This window comes from Neoarius graeffei, chromosome 4, assembly GCF_027579695.1.
Source record: "Neoarius graeffei isolate fNeoGra1 chromosome 4, fNeoGra1.pri, whole genome shotgun sequence".
Classification (NCBI taxonomy): Eukaryota; Metazoa; Chordata; class Actinopteri; order Siluriformes; family Ariidae; genus Neoarius; species Neoarius graeffei.
Window position 1 is genome coordinate 15737861 of NC_083572.1, and position 25726 is coordinate 15763586.

The 25726-nt window shown below is 43.5% G+C and overlaps 1 protein-coding gene across 1 annotated transcript; it reads left to right on the forward strand.

The window, feature by feature from the left end:
- Positions 1–682: 682 nt before the first annotated feature.
- Positions 683–22312, forward strand: LOC132884227 (beta-2-glycoprotein 1-like). The gene is made up of 6 exons (XM_060918043.1): positions 683–780; positions 2663–2839; positions 9733–9829; positions 21213–21289; positions 21390–21578; positions 22101–22312. The coding sequence occupies exons 1-6, from the start codon at positions 699–701 to the stop codon at positions 22310–22312; spliced, it is 834 nt and encodes a 277-aa protein (XP_060774026.1). The 5' UTR covers positions 683–698.
- Positions 22313–25726: the final 3414 nt, after the last annotated feature.

Genomic DNA, 25726 nt, shown 5'->3' on the forward strand with positions numbered 1-25726 from the left:
GGTGTGTGTTGTAACATTACACATGCCACCACTTTTTGGACAACTGGAATTACTATTAATGCATTGGATGTCATTCCACCATTGGCCTCATCTCCTAAAGTCTGAAAAAGGAATAATTTTAGAAAGCTGGAAGCGTTCAAAAAAAGGGAGGGGAGGAGTCAAAGTTACATTTCTACAAAAACAAATCTCTTGTTCTGACCTTTGAGCTCAGGACAGATTTGGCATTTGCGTCTCATGAATAGGACAGCCAAATAACAAATAACGTTTCAGTGGTGGTCCAGTGAAGAGAAACACAAATACTAAACGCCTGCTTGCTACTTAAGAGCTGATTTATAGATAGATAGATAGATAGATAGATAGATAGATAGATAGATAGATAGATAGATAGATAGATAGATAGATAGATAGATAGATGTGCTCATGACACTTTTGCTGATATAACTGAAAAACTTTGATTCTCATCCGTTGAAACTCAAATAGAGGAATAAGCTGTTGTTGACATGAACAGTTTTGACGGGATGTGTAAGGGAGGAGGAAGGGAGTGTACAAACAGTCAGAAGGTCAGAGATTTCTAAATGCTGGTAAATGACGATGACTCCATTTCTCCAACGCCTCCCCCAGCTTTGTGAAACAAAACTATGACAAACAGCGCAGAAAAGTGACTGTAGTCGGTATCAGCGAACCAAAAACACTCAAAAATGAGGATGAGGCCAGCTATTTGGTGGTTGCTGCTGTTTATATGTCACACGTGTCTACTCAAAACTGTAACGACGAACATTGGTAAAGTAAAACACTAACTTCATTTGACTGATTGATGGTTTTATGAATTGCTTGAATGTTTTATGACTTGTTGACTTGACCAAAGGTGATGATACATGGGACAACTTTCTGGGCAATGTTGCCAGCAACAGGCAACCAGGTGAGACACAGAGCAACTAATTAGGGCAACAGACAATTGGCAAAAACCATTCAGATAAGACCAAATCTATTGTCAGGGAGACAGACACCGCAAAGACGGACACTGAAACATTTGCAGTGGTCACTTTTGTCTTGGTTTCAGCCTTTATTTCACTCAAGTAAGTATCACTTCTGGAACAAAATTGAATAGATACTCTAGTCGAAAGATAATTTGCCATAATTTTAACATTTATAAGTCAAAATAATCATTTTCACCTATAAATTGGCCACCACAAAGTCCTGATCTTAACTCCATTGAAAATCTTTGAGATGTGCTGGAGAAGATTTTCGGTGATGGGATCTCAGCCAAAAATTAATGATGGAAACTCTGGATGGAAATAAATGTTGTGACGTTCAATAGGGTTGTCGAAACAATGCCATGGTGAATGTGTGCCATAATCAAAGCCAAAGGTGGTCCAATGAAATATTAGCGTGCCACTTTTTTTGGCCAAGCAGTGTATTTTGTCAAAGTATCTGTATTTTAAATTCTTTAAACTGATCCATTCTGTTTTGGGGGAGCCATGTCCTCATGGTTAGAGAAGCAGCTTTAAGCCCAAAACGTTGCCAGCTCGATTCCCTGGACTAGCAGGAATGGCTGAAGTGCCCTTGAGCAAGGCACTCCAACTGCTTCCCAGGCTACTCTGGGTATGTTGTCTGTTGCTCTGGATAAAAGTGTCTGCTAAATGCCATTAATGTAATGTAATGTAATGTAATGTAATGTAATGTAATGAACCGGCCTCGGCTATCTCGCAGGAAGCTGTGAAGAAAAGATGAGACATATTTTGTTCAAAGCTTCCATATGACACACAGACAAAAAAAAAAAAAGTTTGCAATAGGTTTTGAAAGGATCACTAACAATGAACTTGTGGAGGTTTTGCCACACAAAGAGAATTTCACGCAAGGCATTGTGGAATACAAAAAGGAAAGCCCACCACATGATGCATGATGTAGTATCTTGAATTGGGTCATGGTGAAGCAGGAAAAAATAGCGGAGAATTTAGGGCCATGAATAAAAAACAAATAAAATTGGAAGTCTGTGATTCAAATTCAGTAGCTTTCGGTCCACCAAACAAAAATAATTGGGTGTCGGGGAAAATTCTTTTTATGACCTACACTTGAAAAATCTGAAAGGCCGTCTACCTTTAATTTTGTAAACAAACATGTATTACAGGTTCACCATATCTCGAATGAGGCATCATTTGAACCAGAAATAGAACTCCAAAGTTGACTAAAATGTCCGGCTTCGATGGTCTCTCTCAGGCACTGGAGAGTGCAGTGCTGCAGCAATGGTGTCATTTGAAAGCTTCTGATGAGCTCTTTTAAATACAGTTGTGTAACCATATAACTTCTGAATGATTCCTGATTCATGAATCCCTTCTCAGAGTAAAGATAAAATGATGGAACTAGCCTTCATTACTGAAGATTTTGGCCTGTTATGGCCACATGTGTGTTTTGTTTGTCGATGCAGGAAAGGAGTTGGCAGTTAATCATGCACAGTTCTATATGGTCATACTAACGTTGTGTAAATAGCCAAATGTTATGATCTGATGTCAGGGGGTAGGGGGATTTATAGCCAGACACTTAAGATTGTTATATGTGATACAAGTGATCCTGAGCTTCAATCCATGGGGCATGCCTTGATATTTATTTTTTTATATTTATTTTTTTTTTTTGTGTGTGTGTGTGTGTGTTGTGGTGGTTCCAGTGTGTACTCGGCCTCTTCCAAAGGACGGCTCAGAGCTGAGTGGAGGACAGCTACTTTTTGAACCGGGGACAGAAGTTATACTGTCATGCAGCCAAGGCTATTCACGTACCGGGGGGTCACGCAAACTAGTCTGCAAAAAGAATGGAGAATGGACCGAGCGTGAGCTGAAGTGCTCCCGTGAGATAAAGCACACTATACACAAACACAGTGACTAAAGAATTGTCTCATTTACTGTATATGATTATATTTATATTCACCTCCCAAACCTTTTCTCTATACATCTCCCTCAAACTGAATCCAGTTCTTCAGTAATTGCCTCAGACAGATTGCCTGGGATGGATTAGGACTCAGCATGATTTACTTTCATTTCTAAAAGACTAATCAAACTTTGCTGTAAATTGATGGAGGCAGCCATCTTGGTCAACAAGAATCGTTTTTTTCTGAATACAATTTGCTCTCATTATTCAGCAAGGATGGAATAAATAGGCAAATTATATCGATAATGTATTTTCATCCTGAAGTTATTTTTGAATATAATTATTTAACAAACAAACACACACACAATATTATATATATTTATAACAGTTATTCCACAAAATCGAGTCGTACATGAGCTGATAGCTGATGAGGCGTGTAGCGCCAAGTTGTTTATAAGCCATGTACGATGAGATTGAGTGGAATAACTGTTTTATTCCATCCACATTCACTGGATTTTGAGAAACAGAGCAATTTTATTTCTATTTGTTTTGCAAATTCGATAGATAAAATCTTTATTCAAAACGTCTGACAAAATCATTTCCTCTTCGAATGCAAACAAACCGGTGAAATGACAGAAGCAATTTGTGAAAAATGCTGTAATAATATTTCTTGAAAAATAAAAGATACGTTCTTACCATCAAATACGTTTATTCAATATTTTGTGGCTTTTTTGTCATTTTTGGAGTTTTGTTTTCGAGTAGAGTTTTTATTTCATCCTCGGTTGGTTCAGTAACACGCTCCGCCATTTTGTTTTTCTCTACTCACGGTATATGAGCTGATAGCCGAGTAGTACAGTGGCCAATCAGAGCATGCGATTGCTCATATCCAGTGAATGTGGATACACACACACACAGTACTGTGCAAAAGTCTTAGGCACACTATATTTTTTCATACAAACTTTGTTACAGGTTTCTATTTTATGACTTCTACATTATTGAGTCAGTACAAAAACATTTTCCAGATTGAATGGAATACTTGAATGATCGGATGATACACGGACCATTTTCGAGTCCAAATGTTCGTTTTCCAGCACAAAATTAAATGTGACACAAAAATAATGTTTGTATCTGAGCAACATATTCCATAAGAGACGACTTTTCAGAATAAAAAAAAGAAATCATAATGAAGGCTGCTGGGTTTTGGTGCAAAATTACGAAGCAAGTGTGACAAAGTGTCCAGAAGAACTGTAGCTGGTTCTGTAAGATGCTCAGTAAAACCTACAGCTCATTTCCTTATCAAACTGCACTCATTGTACCCAAGACTGCTATTTTTTATTTTTTTCAAGCAAAGGGTCATCTCACACCAAATACTGACTTTGTTTCATTTATTATGGCTTACTGCTGGTTATGGTATTTTTTTTAATGTTGAAACATTTCATTTAATTATTTTTAAGCCATTTTTGGTTGATAGCATTTCTTTACATGTGTGTAAGACTTTTGCACAGTATTATATATATATATATATATATACACACACACACACACACACATATATATATATATATATATATATACGGTGGTGCTTGAAAGTGTTAGGGTTTTGCTGGGATTTGAACCTGGTTCGTTGGTGTGATAAATCCAGCAAACCCCCACTAGGCCACCAGGGGGATGACTCAAATGCAGAGGCGTGAGGCAGAAGTAGAAAAAAGTATCAAAAGGTTTATTGACAATATATACACAAAAAATCCAAAAAGTAATAATTCAAAAACGCTCAGAAGATATAAAGGAAAAAATAAAAAATCCAAAAGTACAAAACAAAAGCCAAAAAACCAGAAAAGAAAAGGCAAAAATACCAAAGCTCAGAAGATCCAAAAACACAGTAACTACTAAATCCAAAAGAAAAGCAAAGTTTAAAACAAAGAACACAGTACAGAGGAAACTGGAGATAAACATAACAGCACAAAGACTCCGTGACAAGAGGACTGAACTCAGGGGGTATAAATACACAAACTAAATTGAACACAGGTGAAGATAATCAGGACTAAACAGGCAATTAACACAAACACAAAACACAGGAACAGTGGCGGCCTCTAGAGGCCAAAATAAACATGACATGAAAAGGAAATAACAGCGGCCTCTAGAGGCCAAAACAGTCCTAGTCCTAACAGAAAGTTTGTGAACCCTTTAGAATTTTCTATATTTCTGCATAAATAGGACCTAAAACATCATCAGATTTTTCACACAAGTCCTAAAAGTAGATAAAGAGAACCCAGTTAAACAAATAAGAAAATATTATTCTTGGTCATTTATTTATTGAGGAAAATGATCCAATATTACATATCTGTGAGTGGCAAAAGTATGGGAACCTTTGCTTTCAGTATCTGGTGTGACCCCCTTGTTTATTGTCATGCCTGAGATCTGCCCTCTCTCATGCCAAACTGCTCCAGCCCACCATTGGTGAATATCCTGACCTCTCTAACGTGCCTCCTGAGTATAATGACTTAAAACCTGTGTTCAGCAAGTCTCAAGCTGTTTCCCTTCCTCCCCATAGGCCCTATGACTGTGGAATTGACCTTCTCCCTGGGACTGCACCACCTAAGGGGCGACTTTACTCTCTCTCTCCTTCTGAAAGGCAAGCCATGGGTAAATACGTCACAGAGTCCTTAGCAGCTGGAATTATTCGTCCCTCCTCTTCTCCTGCAGGGGCAGGATTCTTTTTTGTGGAGAAGGACAAATCCTTGCGCCCTTGCATTGATTACCATAGGTTAAATTACATCACCATCAAGAACCGTTACCCCCTACCTCTGATGTCTACGGCCTTTGAGTTACTCCAAGGAGCCCAGATTTTCACCAAGCTAGACCTGCCTAATGCTTACCACCTCGTGAGGATCAGGGAAGGGGACGAATGGAAGACGGAGTTCAACACCCCCATGGGCCACTATGAATATCTTGTGGTTCCGTTCAGCCTGACTAATGCTCCCACGGTTTTCCAGGCCCTCATTAATGATGTCCTGAGGGACTACCTTAACCTTTTTGTTTATCTGGACAATATATTGATTTTTTTTCCCGCTCCCTTGATGAACACCGCATCCACGTCAGGCAGGTCCTTCAGCGACTCCTGGAAAATAAACTCTTTGTTAAGGCCAAGAAATGTGAGTTCCATAGAAGTTCTGTCTCCTTTCTGGGTTTCATTATCTCCCCCGCACAGATTCAGATGGAACCCCTGAAACTCAAGGCAGCTGCTGACTGGCCCACCCTGTCCTCTCGGCGAGAACTCCAGCAGTTTCTTGGGTTTGCAAATTTCTACAGGCGATTCATCAGGAACTTTAGTATGGTGGCTGGGCCCCTCATGACTCTAACTTCCACCAAGGTCCCTTTCAGCTGGGAGGAAGGGGCCGAGAAGGTGTTCTCTGAGCTCAAACGAAGGTTCATGCCAGCGCCTGCCTATACTCACCATTCCAGATCTGTCCCTGCAGTTTGTGGCTGAGGTCAATGCTTTGGAGTCAGAGGTGGGGGCCATATTGTCCCAAAGATCAGCTAGTGACAACAAGCTTCATCCTTGCTCCTTCTTTCGTCGGCTTTCCCCCTCTGAGAGAAACTATGATGTTGGCAATAGGGAATTGTTGGCCGTTAAACTGGCATTGGAAGAATGGATACATTGGTTGGAGGGGTCAGACCTTCCCTTCATCGTATGGACAGATCACAAGAACCTCAAATACCTCAGGACTGCCAAGCACCTCAATTCTTGTCAGGCCCAATGGCCTCTTCTTTTCTCGCTTCAAGTTCACACTTTCCTTCCGCCCAGGCTCTAAGAATGGTAAGCCTGATGCCTTGTCCGGAATGTTTTCTCCCCTGCAGGAGGAATTGACCTCCCCTGAGACCATCCTTCCTCCGCGGTGCCTGGTGGGGACCACTCTGTTAGAGGTGGAAACCCTGGTCCAGAAGGCCCAACAGCAGGACTCAGGGCCCAGTAATGCACCCCCTAACCATCTTTTTGTTTCTGTGCGGGCACAGGTGTTGCAATGGGGTCATGGTTCCAGAATGGCATGCCACCCAGGAGCAGCCCGGACTCTGGCACTCATCTGACAATGTTTTTGCTGGCCATCCATCAAGGAGGACGTCCAGAGGTTTGTGGCAGCTTGTGACATCTGTGCCAGGAACAAGACTGGCAACAGACCCCCTGCCGGCCTGCTGAAACCCCTTCCTGTTCCCCACTGGCCCTGGTCACACATAGCCCTGGATTTCATCACAGGACTCCCTAATTCAGGTGGCAATACTTGTATCCTCACTGTTGTCGACCGTTTTTCTAAAGCTGTTCATTTTATCCCTCTGCCCAAGCTTCCCACTGCCAAGGAGACCGCCGAATTGCTGACACTCCATGTTTTCCATCTACATGGACTCCCCTCAGACATCATATCAGACAATGGACCCCAGTTCTCTGCCCAATTCTGGAAGGCTTTCTGTAAACTCATTGGTGCTTCTCGCAGTCTGTCTTCAGGTTTTCACCCTCAGACCAGTGGACAGATGGAACGGGCCAACCAGGAGCTGGAAGTCAAGTTTATTTGTATAACACTTTTAACAATAAACATTGTCGCAAAGCAGCTTTACAGAATTTGAACAACTTAAAATATGAGCTAATTTTATCCCTACTCTATCCCCAGTGAACAAGCCTGTGGCGACGGTGGCAAGGAAAAACTCCCTCAGATGACATGAGGAAGAAACCTCGAGAGGAACCAGACTGAAAAGGGAACCCATCCTCATTTGGGCAACAACAGACAATATGACTATAACATTAACAGTCCTAACATAAAGTCAGCTTTGTTGATGCTATAAATCCCCCACCGACGGAAACCCGAGCGCAAAACCATTCACCACAACCGCAGTCCCAAAGTCAGCAAGTCACCTGCAGTCCCCACCCACAAAAGCACCACTGCAAGAGTCCAGAGCATCCTCCAGGTGCGACCCCCAACTGTCCACACGGGGCCGCCCTCCACAGGAGCGATGCGATGAGACTCCAACCAGACACAGGGCACCAGGATGGATCAGGCAGGTCCGAGGAGCAGAAGAAGTCAGCATCTCGATCCCAGGACCGACATGTAACTCAGAGGGACATTTTTTTTGGGGGGGGGGGGGGGGAGAGAGAGAGAGAGAGAGAGAGAGAGAGAGAGAGAAAACACAGGTTGTTAGGTATGCCCAATGTCACCTGAATAAGTAGGAACATTATACATATTGCACTGAGTACAAGCAGGGACTCCGGCAACTAACTATGACAGCATAACTAAAAGGGGAGAGCCAGAAGGTAACTCAGGCATGAGGGAGCCCCGGGACATAAAGCAGCCAGCCACTAAACCGTCAACAAACTTGAGTGAGCAAGCGAGTGGGGGACTGACAGCACTGTGGGGGGGAGTGGCTCTCAGGTGCATGGTGTCCAAGGATGCTGCCTCCTGGAGCAAGACCCTTCCTTGGATAGAGTATGCTCACAACTCCTTACCCACCTTTGCTACAGGTCTTTCCCCCTTCCAGTGCTCTCTGGGTTACCAGCCACCACTCTTCCCCATCCAAGAAGAAGTTGCCATGCCCTCTGCCCAGATGTTTGTGCACTGCTGCAGGAGAATGTGGACATTGACCAGAAAAAAGCTCCTATGTTCTGTCAAGATGTTTAAAGAGCAAGTCGAGAGACACCACTCAGCAGCCCCCATCTATTGGATGGGGCAGTGAGTAATGCTCTCCACTTGCCACTTGCCCCTCAAGACGGTCTCCCGCAAATTGGCTCCCAGGTTCATAGGACCTTTCCCCATCTCCAAGGTAATTAATCCCTGCTCTGTAAGACTGTCTCTGCCTGTAACCATGCACCATATTCACCCCACTTTCCATGTCTCCCAAGTCAAACCCCTGGTCTCCAGTTCCCTGTCCCTACCCTCCAAACCCCCTCCTCCTCCCAGGTTCATAGATGGTGGTGAGGTCTTCACTGTCAGGAGGTTGCTGAAGGTATGATGCTGAGGCAGAGGACTCCAGTACCTGGTTGATTGGGAGGGGTATGGTCCTGAGGAGAGGAGCTGGGTTCCTGCCAGGTTCATCATGGACCCCGCCCTCATCACAGACTTCCACCAACAACACCCTGAGGCACTTTCTAAGGTGCCTGGAGGTGCCCGTTGAGGGGGGGGGTGGTACTGTCACAGTCCAGTCCAGTCCATCCATGCCTTAGCTTGTGGAACTTCCAGGCTGGATCCAGGACAGGAATTCAGTCCTGCCTTGCTGAAGGCCATTTCCTGAAGCAGCACTCCCACACCTGCTACCATTCCTCTCCCATCAGCCAGGGCTTTTTAGGAACTGTTTGGAGCTACTTCATTTGCCAGACTGTCTCTTGTAGACTTTCCTCACCTTGCTACAGCTCATTAGTATTGTGTCTTCTTGATTCCCCCTGCCTGATTTTTTCCTTTTTTTTGTCAAGTTTTTCTGTCCAGTTTTTTTGTCCCTGTTTTTGCCTGCCTGTTCTTTTGAATTGTGTCTTTTGTAACCTCTGTCTGGATTTCCCTTGTCCCTGTGTTCATTGTTTTTTGTGAAGATTTTTTTGTCCCTGATCATGTCTACCTGCTCCTCTGTGTTTTTGACCTCCTGGCCTGTTTTTTGACTACCCATTTTCGCCTGAGCCCTACTGTACCTTTGCCTTTCTGCTGTCTACTTCATTAAAGTTTACACTTTATACTGCCTGTTTTCTGAGGCTGCTCTTGGGTCTGCACTTCACCTCAGCTTGCCACTCGTGACAGTTTTATATAAGCAATAATCAGTACAAAGTCAACAAGTCAGTTACATGCTGCACACCACATGTTCCCCATGGTGTGATTTTTATTATGCTCTCATGTTCTCACACAGTAAAGCGGTGTCCAGTTCCTGAATCACCACAGAATGGAAAAGTGGCCGTCAATAAGATTGCTTACCAAAGCGTCATCATGTATACCTGCAATGAGGGGTGATTGCATTTCACTACATTTACATATTGTCTCACTTCATTTTGTGGTATCTATTTGGTGTTTCTTTTGTATAGAAGCCCTGAACCTCAAGGAAAAATAATTGAAGTGCTGTCATTTCTGTAAAATTTATGGAATTATGGAAGTCTCCAGTGTCAGTGCTTTGGGAAATGAAACTTTTAAGTGCTATGTCATAATTTCAATTTAATGTCTCATTATTTTGACTTAACTCATTATCTCCATCCATCCATTATCCATAACCGCTTGTCCTGTGCAGGGTCATGGGAAAGCTGGAGCTTATCCCAGCTGACTATGGGTGAGAGGTGGAGTACACCCTGGACAAGTCATCAGGTCATCACAGGGCTGACACAGAGACAAACAACCATTCACACTCATGGTCAATTTAAAGCCACCAATTAGCCTAACCTGTGTGTCTTTGGACTGTGGGGGAAACCAGAGCACCTGGAGGAAACCCACACAGACATGGGGAGAACATGCAAACTCCACACCGAAAGGCCTCTGTCAGCCACTGGGCTCGAACCCAGAACCTTCTTGCTGTGAGGCGACAGTGCTAACCACTACACCATCGTACCGTCCAGGCCAAGAAACAATCAATAAGATTTAGACTCAAATCCAGATATGTATGTGGATCCCAGATTTGTTTGTCCATTCCCAACATATCTCAAAAAGTAGCAAACAGGTTCAAATAAAATTTGGAGGAAAGGTGAGCCATGGGCCAAGAAATATTTGATCAGATTTTGATTCAAATCCAAATATGTGGCTTGGTGGAGATATGCACCCTACCAAGTGCCCTTCTAGTTATCGATATGTTATTGATACAGTGCAGGTGTCAGAAAACAGCAGGCACTTACTGGAGCAGTCACAGGGGGGAACTGGTGCATCGCAAATTGATAGACAAAGCCAATGTAAAGCCAAACTCAGAATCAGGAGAAAGCCAATGGTCTAGCGATGTGAAGATAGACTGTAGGAGACTGGACGAGTAATCGGAGTCGGGAACGAACGGAACTAGAGTCAACATCACGGGACATCAACACTATAAACAACAGCTCGGTAGGATCAGGTAGTAACATGCTGAGTGCTTCTTCGCACTGACGGAATGTTGTTTGAGTCCTTAAGTACTGTCATTAAATGGGGCGCAGGTGCGGCGCTGATTAGAATTCTGGAGAGGGATGGCCATGAGATGTATGGGAGTTGTAGTTCGTGGGGGCCATGTTTGGAGGCTACCATGAACTCTGGTTGTTAGCATTATGTGTGACAGCAGCTTTCTGTAAGTCTGTAAGGAAGGAGTCTCCAGTGTCAGTGCTTTCTAATAGTCAATAAGTTTTGAAGTGTCATATCATTATTTCAACTTAATATCTATCTATTTCAATATTGTATCATTAATTTGTCTTAATATACAGTACTGTGCAAAAGTCTTAGGTACCCTAAGACCTTTTTGTTCATACAAACTTTGTTATAGATTTCTATTTTACGACTTCTAATATTATCGAGTCAGTACAAAAACATTTTAGAGTTAGAAACGTTCATTTTCCAGCATAAAATTAAATGCTACAGAAAGAAAAAAAGTTTGTATCTGAGCAGCATATTACATAAGAGGCCACTTTTCAGATTTAAAAAGAAAACATAATGAAGGCTACTGGGTTTTAGTGCAAAATTAAGAAGCAAGTGTGACAGTCAAAGTATCCAGAACAAGGACTGTGGCTGGTTCTGTAAGATGCTCAGTAAAACCTATAGCTCATTTCCTTATAAAACTGCTCTCATTGTCCCGGAGACTACTATTTTTAATTTTTTTTTTTTTTAAAGCAAAGGGTCGTCTCACACCAAATACTGACTTTGTTTCATTTTATTATGCCTTTCTGAATACTGTTTATATCATTTTTTTTTAAAATGTTGAAACATTTCATTTCATTATTTTTAAGCCATTTTTGGTTGACAGCATTTCTTTACATGTGCCATAAGACTTTTGCACAGTACTTTATATAAAACACCCCACAATCTATCAATACAATGTATTTATAGAATACTGAATGTTGTTTCTCAGATAGTAAGTAAGCCAGACATAAGCCAGGCATTGCTTTATAGTGGAATTCAGTTGACACAAATACAGTATGTCTACCAGTGTTGTCGTCAAGTCACTAAACCTCGAGGCCGAATCCAGTCTCGAGTCCCCAGTGTTCAAGTCTGAGTCAAGTCCAAGTCATTAAAAAAAAATTTGAGTCGAGTCCAAGACTCCAACCACACCATGTGACAGTGGCTGTTGCTACCTTTATGTGAAACCGTCTCTGCTACTTTGTTGGACTAACGCTACTGCTTGACTGCCCCATTTTAGTTAATAGGCTACAGATAAAAAGCTTGTTCATCACTCAGCAAGCCCCACCCACTATCAACAGGGCAAATAGCATGAGAGAGGGTTAACACTCACTAGTTCATTGGTCAGCAAGCCCCGCTATCAACAGGGCAATGAACATAGCATGTCACTTCCTTCTCTGGGTGGAGTCTTACCAAGTGATGATTGAAGTTCGATGTTGTCCCCATCGTCTCCTCGATAGTTCTTCTACATATGGAACACATAGCAGTGCATTTTTTCCCACTGCACGAGAAGTCTGTATAAGCAAATCGGACAATCCTAGGAGGGTTCTCTCCAGGCATTTTAGTGCCATTAATGTTAGTTTGTTCCTGAACATGATGTATGAACAGGTGAATGTGCATTCTCTTGCACAAAATTAGTATAAAAATTAATGTAGGTATAAATTATTATGGCATGTTACAAAAAATAAATAAAATCCGAGTCCTCGTCTCCAATTTACGAGTCTGAATGCAGTTAATGCACGAGTCCGAGTCCAAGTCCAAGTCATCAGTGCTCAAGTCCAAGTCAAGTCAGAAGTCCTTAAAATTAAGATTTGAGTACTACAAGCCTGATGTCTACTGATTGTTCATTAAGTAATGATCAATTCTAAAAGTCATAATGACTGATAGGACAGTTTAAGTGTTAGGAGACAAAATAATGAGATAATAACTTCAACTAATGGGTTATTAAGTCAAGTTAAAATATTAAGTCAAAATAACAACAGTATCTTCTGAGTTAGCCTATTATTAAGTCAAAATAACTGGACATTTCAATTTCTTTCCACAAATTGTAGTTCAGGGCTTCTGTACTTTGGAATGCTTTGTTACAAATATTCATTAAATATTCCAAATGCAACTGAATAACGGCTTTGCACTGTCACGTCAACCCATAGCAATGGTAACTACGCCACCATGACAGGGGGCACACTTGTAGTACTTCATTCAGCCAAGTTAGTTGTTATTGATTGGTATGGGAAGGTTTTGATGCATTTTTGGATGTGCAAATCATTTTGAATGAAACAAAGACATCAGATTTTTTAATTTCCCAAAAGTAATTCATCATCGGGGGGAAAAAATGAGAGAAATTTCTCAACTTAGAAGAGGAAAAACATTCAGTGGGACTCACTGTTGAATGGAGAGCTCAAAAGCCCTACGGTATGCTCACTTCATTTCCAAAAAGGTAAGAATTAAAAAAAAAAAATCACAACTGCAGCAAGGTGCTCATTCTTATACAGTGAAGTGAACATGAGCAACACAGTGGCTCGGCACAGCCTCGCCTTCACCGAGACTTAAAAAGTGGATTTACATTCTGGGCTCCTTCTGAGCATGTTGTGCGCACGCTTGAGACCCAGTCATTAAGAGAAACACCTGATACTGATTTGAGCCCAATCAGCACACTGTTTTCATAGAGACTTTGTGAAGTATTGTGTCAGGTATGTGGTGGTAGACGGGTCTAAGTGCAGGAAGAGTGTTTATTAGCAGGTGTGATATTTACAAAAAAACAAAAATGAAACCGAAAGCAAAGTCATAAACATGGCTAGAAACCAGTGGCGGCTGGTAGTCTTTCAAACAGGGGAGGCTGGTCGGTTACGATATTTCCAGATTTTAAAAGAAAAAAGAAAAAACACATCAATTTTGCCCATACTCTTGCCTCTGATCTGGCTGATTGTTGGCAGGGTCACAAACTATGAAATAACAGGTTCTTTTGGCCCATTAGCCTACTGTCCAATATACATAATGGTGGTGTTGGGGGGAGCGGGTATATTTTAACATTTTATATTTTAAAATTGTGGCATATTGTTTAAAAATTGATCATGATTGAAAGCAGCTCTTTGTCAGGAACCTCAGCAGTAACAGCAGAGTGTTCTGGAATAGGCACAAGCACTGACCTTGGGGAGCCAAACATAGAGCTGGGTGCCACACATTTCATTCAATGACACTTTCCCTATATTTTACTCATTTTGACTGAGAAATGTTTTATTGACAATTTTGATAACCCTTCACTTTTAATCCAGGTCTGTAGTGTGAAATGTTCTCGGCTGTGTTTTTGTTTAAAAATGTTTTGCAAATTATAGCTGTGTTTAATTCATATCTAGAGAAATATATATATTCCAATATAATATACTCAGCATAAACATTTTAAATAGATTCTATATTTTTGGTCCATCCATGACATATTACTAAAGTAGCCTATTTACTGTTGTTGATGTGGGTCACGTATTATTCCCTACCTTTTTCACCAAGTCAATTTGAGGCGTTGGTCTACCCTGCTCTTTAATTTAATTTTTTTCCTTGAAAGGAAGACTGGCAAATGGCTTCGCCAAAATTAAATCAACAATGCTTGGCATCCGTGCGCAGCTTTCTTGCTAGCTGACTAGCCCCCTCAAGTTCAAGTTCAGTCACTCAAATAAACAAAATTTCTGGAACTTAGATAGCAAACTTGACAACACTATATTTACACTTTATTTACAATGGAAATATATACAAACTAAAAAAGCTGGTAGAAACTGTACAGTGGTGCTTGAAAGTTTGTGAACCCTTTAGAATTTTCTATATTTCTGCATAAATATGACCGAAAACATCATCAGATTTTCACACAAGTCCTAAAAGTAGATAAAGAGAACCCAGTTAAACAAATGAGGCAAAAATATTATACTTGGTCATTTATTTATTGAGGAAAATGATCCAATATTACATATCTGTGAGTGGCAAAAGTATGTGAACCTTTGCTTTCAGTATCTGGTGTGACCCCCTTGTGCAGCAATAACTGCAACTAAACGTTTGCAGTAACTGTTGATCAATCCTGCACACTGGCTTGGAGGAATTTTAGCCCGTTCCTCCGTACAGAACAGCTTCAACTCTGGGATGTTGGTGGGTTTCCTCACATGAACTGCTTGCTTCAGGTCCTTCCACAATATTTTGATTGGATTAAGGTCAGGACTTTGACTTGGCCATTCCAAAACATTAACTTTATTCTTCTTTAACCATTCTTTGGTAGAACGACTTGTGTGCTTAGGGTCGTTGTCTTGCTGCATGACCCACCTTCTCTTGAGATGGACAGATGTCCTGACATTTTCCTTTAGAATTCGCTGCTATAATTCAGCATTCATTTTTCCAGCAATGATGGCAAGCTGTCCTGGCCCAGATGCAGCAAAACAGGCCCAAACCATGATACTACCACCACCATGTTTCACAGATGGGATAAGGTTCTTATGCTGGAATGCAGTGTTTTTCCTTTCTCCAAACATAACGCTTCTCATTTAAACCAAAAAGTTCTATTTTGGTCTCATCTGTCCACAAAACATTTTCAATAGCCTTCTGGCTTGTCCACGTGATCTTTAGCAAACTGCAGACGAGCAGCAATGTTCTTTTTGGAGAGGAGTGACTTTCTCCTTGCAACCCTGCCATGCACACCATTGTTGTTCAGTGTTCTCCTGATGGTGGACTCATGAACATTAACATTAGCCAATGTGAGAGAGGCCTTCAGTTGCTTAGAAGTTACCCTGGGGTCCTTTGTGACCTCGCCAACTATTACATGCCTTGCTCTTGGAGTGATCTTTGTTGGTCGACCACTCCTGGGGAGGGTAACAATGGTCTTGAATTTCCTCCATTTGTTCACAATGTGTCTGACTGTGGATGGGTGGAGTCCAAACTCTTTAGAGATGGTTTTGTAACCTTTTCCAGCCTGATGAGCATCAACAATGCTTTTTCTGAGGTCCTCAGAAATCTCCTTTGTTCATGGCATGATACACTTCCACAAACATGTGTTGTGAAGATCAGACTTTGATAGATCCCTGTTCTTTAAATAAAACAGGGTGCCCACTCACACCTGATTGTCATCCCACTGATTGAAAACACCTGACTCTAATTTCACCTTCAAATTAACTGCTAATCCTAGGGGTTCACATACTTTTGCCACTCACAGATATGTAATATTGGATCATTTTCCTCAATAAGTAAATGACCAAGTATAATATTTTTGCCTCATTTGTTTAACTGGGTTCTCTTTATCTACTTTTAGGACTTGTGTGGAAATCTGATGATGTTTTCGGTCATATTTATGCAGAAATATAGAAAATTCTAAAGGGTTCACAAACTTTCAAGCACCACTGTATGTAATGAATGAAATCAAAATGTAGGCTGATCTCTTACAATACGCCACACCACTTGCGAAGCCGCATGGGACTGAACTGAAATTCACCGATGCCTGTCTATAGTTGAAACGAGCTGTCAATCAAAGAAAATATCCAGCCGCTTTCACCAATCACCAGTCTCCTTGCGGAAAGCTTTGCCATGTCCCTCCCACTGTGAGGCTGGGAGTCCGTGGGCGGGTGTTTTCGCAGTATTTGTCCAATAATCGTCTTGCATTTTGATATTGAAAAGCGCATCGTTCCCAAATGCCATTGAAGTCCACTGTAGCTTGGAGTCTGTGGGCGGGTGTTTTCACAGTATTTGTCCAATAATCGTCTTGCATTCTGATATTGAAAAGCGCATAGCTCTGTTAGGGTTTTGCTGGTGTGATAATCCAGCAAACCCCCACTAGGCCACCAGGGGACAGGGGCCACAATCCGGGACACAGGGATGATAGGCCCGACTTCACTCTCCCTGTTAGTGGCAGAGAACAGCCTGGACAGTGCGTCAGGTTTGGTGTTCTTGGAGCCGGGGCGGTACGAGAGGGTGAAGTCAAACCGACTGAAAAACAGGGCCCACCTAGCCTGTCTTGGGTTCAGTCTTTTGGCTTGCTGGAGGTACTCCAGGTTCTTGTGGTCAGTCCAAACCAGGAATGGATGTTGCGCTCCCTCCAGCCAGTGCCTCCACTCCTCAAGGGCCAATTTGATCGCTAGCAGTTCTCGATCCCCCACATCGTACCGGGACTCCGCAGGACTCAGGCGGTGGGAGAAGTAAGCGCAGGGGTGCAGCTTTCCTTCCGAACGTTGAGAGAGCACCGCGCCAACACCACTGTCCGAGGCGTCCACCTCCACGATGAATGGTTGGGAGGTGTCCGGGAGGACCAGAATGGGTGCCGTGCAGAAGCGATCCTTGAGGTCTTTGAACGCCTTTTCCACCTGAGGAGACCAGACATAAGATCCACCTGTCCCTTTGGTGAGGTCCAACATGGGTGCTGCTACAGAACTAAAGTTCCTGATAAACTTGCGGTAGAAGTTAGCAAATCCTAAGAACCGCTGAACCTCTTTGACGGACTTGGGAGTGGGCCAGTCCCGGACGGCCAGGGTCTTGGCTGGGTCCATTTGGAGTTGGCCTGTCCGTACAATAAATCCCAGAAAGGAGACCTCGGGAACATGAAATTCGCATTTCTGGGCCTTGGCGAACAGATTGTTCTGTAGCAGCCTCTGGAGAACCTGGCGGACATGGTGGCGGTGCTCCTGCACGGTCTTGGAAAAGATAAGGATGTTGTCGAGGTAGACAAAAACATACAGGTTAATCATGTCCCTCAAGACGTCGTTGATTAGGGCCTGAAAAACAGCTGGTGCGTTGGTGAGTCTGAAGGGCATCACCTGGTATTCGTAGTGCCCAGACAGGGTGTTAAAGGCAGTCTTCCACTCGTCTCCCTGTCGGATACAGATGAGGTGGTATGCGTTCCGTAGGTCCAACTTGGTGAAGACGGTGGCGCCTTGGAGCAGGTCGAAGGCTGTGGACATCAGTGGAAGGGGATATCGGTTGCTCGCAGTGATCTTGTTCAGGCCCCTGTAGTCAATACATGGTCGGAGCCCCCCATCCTTCTTGCCGACAAAGAAGAAGCCGGCACCAGCGGGTGAGGTGGAGGGTCAAATGAACCCAGAGACCAGGGTGTCTTTGAGGTATTCCTCCATGGCCTTGTGTTCTTGCTGAGAGAGGGAAAACAGTCTGCCACGAGGAGGGGTAGTCCCAGGGAGCAAGTCGATGGCACAGTCATAGGCACGGTGCGGAGGAAGAACGGCGGCCCTGCTCTTGCTGAAAACTTCCTTAAGATCCCAGTACTCTGTGGGAACTTGAGATAACTCGGTGGGATCAGGGGGCTCGGCAGGAGATACAGGAGAGCTAGAGAGCAGACAAGAGGCATAGCATGCAGGGCCCCATTTCACAACCTGGCTTGTTACCCAGTCTATGTGAGGGTTGTGGCGAGTAAGCCAAGGAAGGCCTAGAATCACTGGGAACTCTGGTGAAGGAATCAGGTACAGGGATATTTCTTCCTTGTGACCTTGAGACTGGAGGAAGACTGGAGAAGTTACTTGGGTGACTCTTCCATCACCTAAGGCTTGGCCATCCAGGGCAGACACAGACAGTGGGACTTCAAGAGGTGCAGTCGGGACATTGATACTTTGGGCGAAGTGAATATCCATAAAGTTCCCAGCCGCCCCTGAGTCTAACAAAGCTTGACAAGAGTGGACAGACTCACCCCAGGAGATGGAGACCGGGATGTAGATTCCTTGGCCAGGGAGTTCAGGAGAGAGGGTAGGCCCCGTCACAACCCTCCCTCGGCTGGATGGGGCGGTCCTTTTCCCGAGAGTTCGGGACATGATGATCGGAAGTGACCAGGCTTGCCACAGTAGATGCAGCACTTGTCCCTCCTTCTGCGCTCCCTCTCAGATGCGGAGAGGCGAGTACGACGCACTTGCATGGGTTCTGGACAGTCACTGGAGGAGGTAGACAGGCTCCAGGTAGAGGTAGGGAGGCTGGGGGGGCTCAGGACTTGGCGGCGTTCTCTCATACTGTTGTCCAGATGAGTAGAATGTGAGATGAGAGTTTCGAGGTCACTTGGGCATCCAATAGAGGCCAGGCCGTCCTTGATGGGGTCAGACAGACCATGGTGGAAGGCTGATACCAGGGCAGTCTCGTTCCATCCACTTACTGCTGCGAGCGTCCGGAACGAGATGGCGTAATCTGCGACGCTTCTTCCTTGCCGGATGGACATGAGCTTTCTGGCTGCATCGGTTCTGATGTCCACCTGGTCGAAGACCCGAAGCATCTCCTCAGTAAATAGTTCAAAATCAGAGCACTCGGGTCCCCGTCTCTGCCAGATAGCTGTTGCCCAAGCTCGTGCCTTACCAGCTAACAAGGTTATCACAAAGGCGATCTTGCGGCGATCCGTAGTGTAGGTGGTAGGCTGTAGCTCAAAGGTGAGTTGGCACTGGGTAAGGAACTCCTGGCAGTCACCGTGCTTGCCATCATACCTCTGTGGTGCAGGAAGGCTGGGTTCGCGAGGTGAAGGAGACAGTGTGGCGGGAGGCATGGGAGCAGGAACAGGAGCTGGATCAGGATGAGGAGATGCAGGCAGAGGTGTCAGCTGTGCCAGGAATTTCCCAATTTGCTGAAGCAGTTCCTTGTGGCAAGGGCCTCACGTTGGCTGGTGAGCGTTCGTCCATGAGTTTCCATGGTCGCTCCGAAGCGTGTCAAAGCTGAAGGTTGGCCGGGTAGACAGTTGAAGCAGCCTCTGCTGAATCGGTCATGACGGAGTCTTTCTGTTAGGGTTTTGCTGGGATTCGAACCTGGTTCACTGGTGTGATAATCCAGCAAACCCCCACTAGGCCACCAGGGGAATGACTCAAATGCAGAGGCGTGAGGCGGAAGTAGAAAAAGTATCAAAAGGTTTATTTACAATATTTACAAAAATCCAAAAAGCTCAGAAGATGAAGGGAAAAAATAAGAAATATCCAAAGTACAAAATAAAAGCCAAAAAACCAGAAAAGACAAGGCAAAAATACCAACGCTCAGAAGATCCAAAAACACAGTAAATACTAGGTCCAAAAAGCAAAGCAAAGTGCAAAACCAAAAAGACAAGGAACACGGTACAGAGGAAACTGGAGCTAAACATAACAGCACAAAGACTCTGTGACAAGAGGACTGAACTCAGGGGTATAAATACACAAACTAAAATAGGCCACAGGTGACACTAATGAGGACTAGGCAGGGCACAAAACACATGGAAAACAACAAACATAAAACACAGAAACAATGGCGGCCTCTAGAGGCCAAAACAAACATGACAAGAAAATGAAATAACAGCGGCCTCTAGAGGCCAAAACAGTCCCAGTCCTAACAAGCTCCCAAATGCCATTGAAGTCCACTGAGGCTGGGCTGCATTGCGTTGTCACGAGGGGGAAAAACTCACGCGCACATTAGGCGAACTGGGGAAAGTTATAACGGAATGATTTCGCACTGTAGTTGGGTTGAGCACATATATTTCTATGATTCTGGATCTGAAATAGCAATGTTATAAGGTCGGCTATAACATAAGCCTAGCGCGATTCATCCTACACGATGTTTGTCATTTTTAGAGGAGGCTGAGCCTCCCTCGTTGTCTTAGAGCAATCGCCCGTGCTAGAAACAAATGTGACAGTGATAATGTTTCATGAAGCCTCTGTGTCCTTATGTGTGCGTGCTGATTGCGCTCATATCACCATCAGGTGTTTCCCATAAGGGCTGGGTCCCAAGCACATAAATGTAAATGCACTTTTTAAGTCTCGGTGAAGGTGAAGCTGTACAGAGCCACTGTGTTGAGGCTCATGGTCACGCCACTGTATAAGAATAGTTGTAATTTTTTTTTTTTAATTCTTACCTTCGTGGAAATGAAGTAAGCATACCATTGGGTTTTTGACCTCTCCGTGCAACACCAAGTCCCACTGAATGTTTTTCCCCCATCTTCCCTTCTATGTTTAGAAATTTCTTTAGTTTTTTTTTCCCAATGATGAATTACTTTTTGTAAATTAAAAAAATCTGATGTCTTTGTTTCATTCAGAGTGATTTGCTCATCCAAAAATGCAGGAAAACCTTCCCATACTGATAAAAAACAACTAACTTGTGTGAATGAAGCACGAAAAGCATGCCCCCTGTCATGGCGGTGTAGTTACCATTGCTATGGGGTCATGTGGTGCAAAGCCTCTATTGGAAACACTTCCATATCTGAAAAAGAACAGCCATCTTGACTCAGATAACTCACTCAAATACAAAACGATGTTATGCTCTGGTGTGGTCATTGTGTATAGAATGTGATCATGGTGTTTATTTGTGTGTGTTTAGATACATCCTGGTTGGAGCCAATTCTAGCGAATGCTTACACACGGCCAAGTGGAGTGAGCCTACTCCAGTGTGTGAACGTATGCCAACATACTATTCACGACCGAACCAACCAGTCTTAAATAAAATCTGATGTCCTGCATCACAGTCTAATCAGTGTTTTGTTTTTTCCCCCTCAAGCTGTGACTTGTGGTCTTCCGCCTATTCCACCTTATGCCAAAATCGTGTATGACAGGGAGTTTACGGGGGACACGGTTCCATTTGGTTTTGGAGGGATCTATGAGTGTTTGCCTCCCATGATTCTCGTTGGCAATAAGAGATCCACATGCACTGCAGATGGCACATGGACGGTACCACCAGATTGCACGTGTGAGTACAGTAAGAAATACTTCAAGCCACATCAAAAACAAAGTATTTTTCTTCGACATTATACCACTGCCCTGTTGATTGTGTAAGTTTTCTAGAATAGCAGCTCTGACAGCAGCTCTGACAGTATCACTGGCTGTAGCCCAAATCTTCATGTAGTTTCTTCATACACCAAACATTTCTTGGCTGATTAATGACATTTGGAAATGAAAGGGGAAGATTAGGTTTCAGTTCATACTATTCTTTAAATTCGTTTCTTAAGACAAGGATTTTTTAAGATGCTACCTTGACAGTTTCGGCGGTAAACTTCCGCCTTCTTCAAAACAGTCACCAGATGTCGAGTGGTGACGTGCCTTATCAGCTGATGTTCCTTGTCTTAAGAAACGAATTTAAAGAATAGTTTCAATAGGGAGACATAATGAACTTTCACTACATAGGTTTCAGTTCATGTTTCATCAAACCCCTTTAACCTTTAACCACTGAGACACCACCACCGTTGTTTTTGTTTTCTTTTCTTTTGTGCAGTGGTAACATGTCCTGTGCCCACGCTGATAGAGAATGGCTTTCTGTCATTTGCTGAGTTGCGAGAGTATGGATATGGGGAAAAAGTCAAATACGGCTGTCACAAACCCTACATCCTCGATGGACTTTCGGAGGTTGAATGTAAAGAAACTGGCTGGTCCAGCCTTCCAACATGTAGAGGTACCTGCTCTCACAGACTGACAATGTGTTGCTAATAAATGAAGTCATTTTAAAAATATTCACTGCAAAAACTTCATTGAACCATTCACTGAAATGCTCCTTAAACTAAAGGATCCTATTTTGATTCACAGCAGCACTGAAAGTGTGTCCCAGTTTTATAATAGATCCTGATCAGTGGCGGCTGGTAGTCTTTCAAACAGGGGAGGCTGGTCGGTTACAATATTTCCAGATTTTAAAAGACAAAACATCAATTTTGCCCATACTCTTGCCTCTGATCTGGCTGATTGTTGGCTGGGTCACAAACTGTGAAATAACAGGTTCTTTTGGCCCATTAGCCTACTGTCCAATATACATAATGGTGGTGTTGGTGTTGGGGGGGTATATTTTAACATTTTATATTTTAAAATTGTGGCATGTTGTTTAAAAATTGATCATTATTGAAAGCAGCTCTTTGTCAGGAACCTCAGCAGTAGAGCTGGGTGCCACACATTTCATTCAATGACACTTTCCCTATATTTTACTTATTTTGACTGAGAAATGTTTTATTGACAATTCTGATAACCCTTCACTTTTAATCCAGGTCTGTAGTGTGAAATGTTCTCGGCTGTGTTTTTGTTTAAAAATGTTTTCCAAATTGTAGCTGTGTTTAATTCATATCCAGAGAAATATATATTCCAATATAATATCTCATCTCATTATCTCTAGCCGCTTTATCCTGTTCTACAGGGTCGCAGGCAAGCTGGAGCCTATCCCAGCTGACTACGGGCGAAAGGCAGGGTACACCCTGGACAAGTCACCAGGTCATCACAGGGCTGACACATAGACACAGACAACCATTCACACCTACAGTCAATTTAGAGTCACCAGTTAACCGAACCTGCATGTCTTTGGACTGTGGGGGAAACCGGAGCACCTGGAGGAAACCCACGCGGAGAACATGCAAACTCCGCACAGAAAGGCCCTCGCCGGCCACGGGGCTCGAACCCAGACCTTCTTGCTGTGAGGTGACAGCGCTAACCACTACACCACCGTGCCGCCCCCAATATAATATACTCAGCATAAACATTTTAAATAAATTCTATATTTTTGGTCCATCCATGACATATTACTAAAGTAGCCTATTTACTGTTGTTGTTGTGGGTCACTTGCTGTTAGCCAATTCACTTTCTCGTACCAGGAGAGCTGAAAGGAACGAGTATTATTCCCTACCTTTTTCACCAAGTCAGTTTGAGGCACTGGTCTACCCTGCTCTTTAATTTTAATTTTTTCCTCGAAAGGAAGACTGGCAAATGGCTTCGCCAAAATTAAATCAGCAATGCTTGGCATCCGTGCGCAGCTTTCTTGCTAGCTGACTAGCCCCCTCAAGTTCAAGTTCAGTCACTCAAATAAACGAAATTTCTGGAACTAAGATAGCAAACTTGACACTATATTTACACTTTATTTACAATGAAAATATATACAAGCTAAAAAAGCTGGTAGAAACCGTATGTAATGAATGAAATCGAAATGTAAGCTGAGCTCTTACAATACACCACAGCACTTGCGAATCCGCATGGGACTGAACTGAAATTCACCGCTGCCTGTCTATAGTTGAAACAAGCTGTCAATCAAAGAAAATATCCGGCTGCTTTCACCAATCACCAGTCTCCTCGCGGAAACTGCCATGTCCCTCCCATGTGAGGCTGGGAGTCCGTGGGTGGGCATTTTCGCAGTATTTGTCCAATAACCTTCTTGCATTTTGAGATTGAAAAGTGCATAGCTCCCAAATGCCATTGAAGTCCACTGAGGCTGGGAGTCCATGAGACTCCGTGGGCGGGTGTTTTCTCAGTGTTTGTCCAATAACCGTCTTGCATTTTGAGATTGAAAAGCACATAGCTCCCAAATGCCATTGAAGTCCACTGAGGCTGCGCTGCATCGCGCTGTCACGAGGGGGAAAAACTCATGCACACATTAAAGTTATAAGAGAATGATTTCGCACTGTAGTGGGTTGAGCACATATATTTCTATGATTCTGGATCTGAAATAGCAATGTTATAAGGTCGGCTATAACATTAGCCTAGCGCAATTCATCCTACACGATGTTCATCATTTTTAGAGGAGGCTGAGCCTCCCTCGTTGTCTTAGAGCAATCGCCCGTGATCCTGATCATATATCCAGCGACTATTTCTAATCTTTCTGGAATTTAATAAACCCGAAGTAACCATTTCCTAATTTGGGGCAAAACATCATTACTTTGAAACATAGCTTGTTTACTCAGTCACATTAGACAGAAGATAGAAAGCTTTCCAGAATGTTCCACAGAGCGTCTGGTTGAAAAGTTGAATCAAGTTATGTTCTGCAAACTGATATTTATTGTCACTTATTTTTCCAGCCCTGTTTCATTCATGTTTTCCAGCATTTCCAAGGCACAGTTCATCCATCCATTATCCGTAACCGCTTATCCTGTGCAGTGTTGTGGGCAAGCTGGAGCCTATCCCAGCTGATTATGGGTGAGAGGCGGGGTACACCCTGGACAAGTTGCCGGATCATCGTATGGCTGACACATAGAGACAAACAACCATTCACACTCACATTAACACCTACAATCAATTTAGAGCCACCAATTAGCCTAACCTGCATGTCTTTGGACTGTAGGGGAAACCGGAGCACCCAGAGGAAACTCACACAGACATGGGGAGAACATGCAAACTCCACACAGAAAGGCCCCCATCAGCCACTGGGCTCGAACCCAGAACCTTCTTGCTGTGAGACGACAGTGCCACCCCAGGACATAGTTCAGAATATTTTTAATTAAATAAATAAATAAATAGGTGGCACGGTGGTGTAGTGGTCAGCACTGTGGCCTCACGGAAAGAAGGTTCTGAGTTCGAGCCTGGTTGCTGACAGGGGCCTTTTCTGTGTGGAGTTTGCATGTTCTCTCCATGTCTGTGTGGGTTTCCTCCAGGTGCTCCGGTTTCCCCTACAGTCCAAAGACATGCAGGTTAGGCTAATTGTTGGCTCTAAATTGACCGTAGGTGTAAATGGTTGTTTGTCTCTATGTGTCAGCCCTGTGATGGCCTGGTGACTTGTCCAGTGTGTAACCCACCTCTCGCCCATAGTCAGCTGGGATGGGTTCCAGCTTGCCCACGACCCTGCACAGGATAAGCGGTTATGGATAATGGATAAATAAATAAACTTCTGTTACAGGCCACACCCATGTCTGGTTGAAATATGAACTAGGGCTGTCAATCGATTAAAAAAATTAACTAATTAATCACACAAATTTCTGTAAGAGTGGCACGGTGGTATAGTGGTTAGCGCTGTCGCCTCACAGCAAGAAGGCCCGGGTTCGAGCCCCGTGGCCGGCGAGGGCCTTTCTGTGCGGAGTTTGCATGTTCTCCTCGTTTCCACGTGGGTTTCCTCCGGTTGCTCCAGTTTCCCCCACAGTCCAAAGACATGCAGGTTAGGTT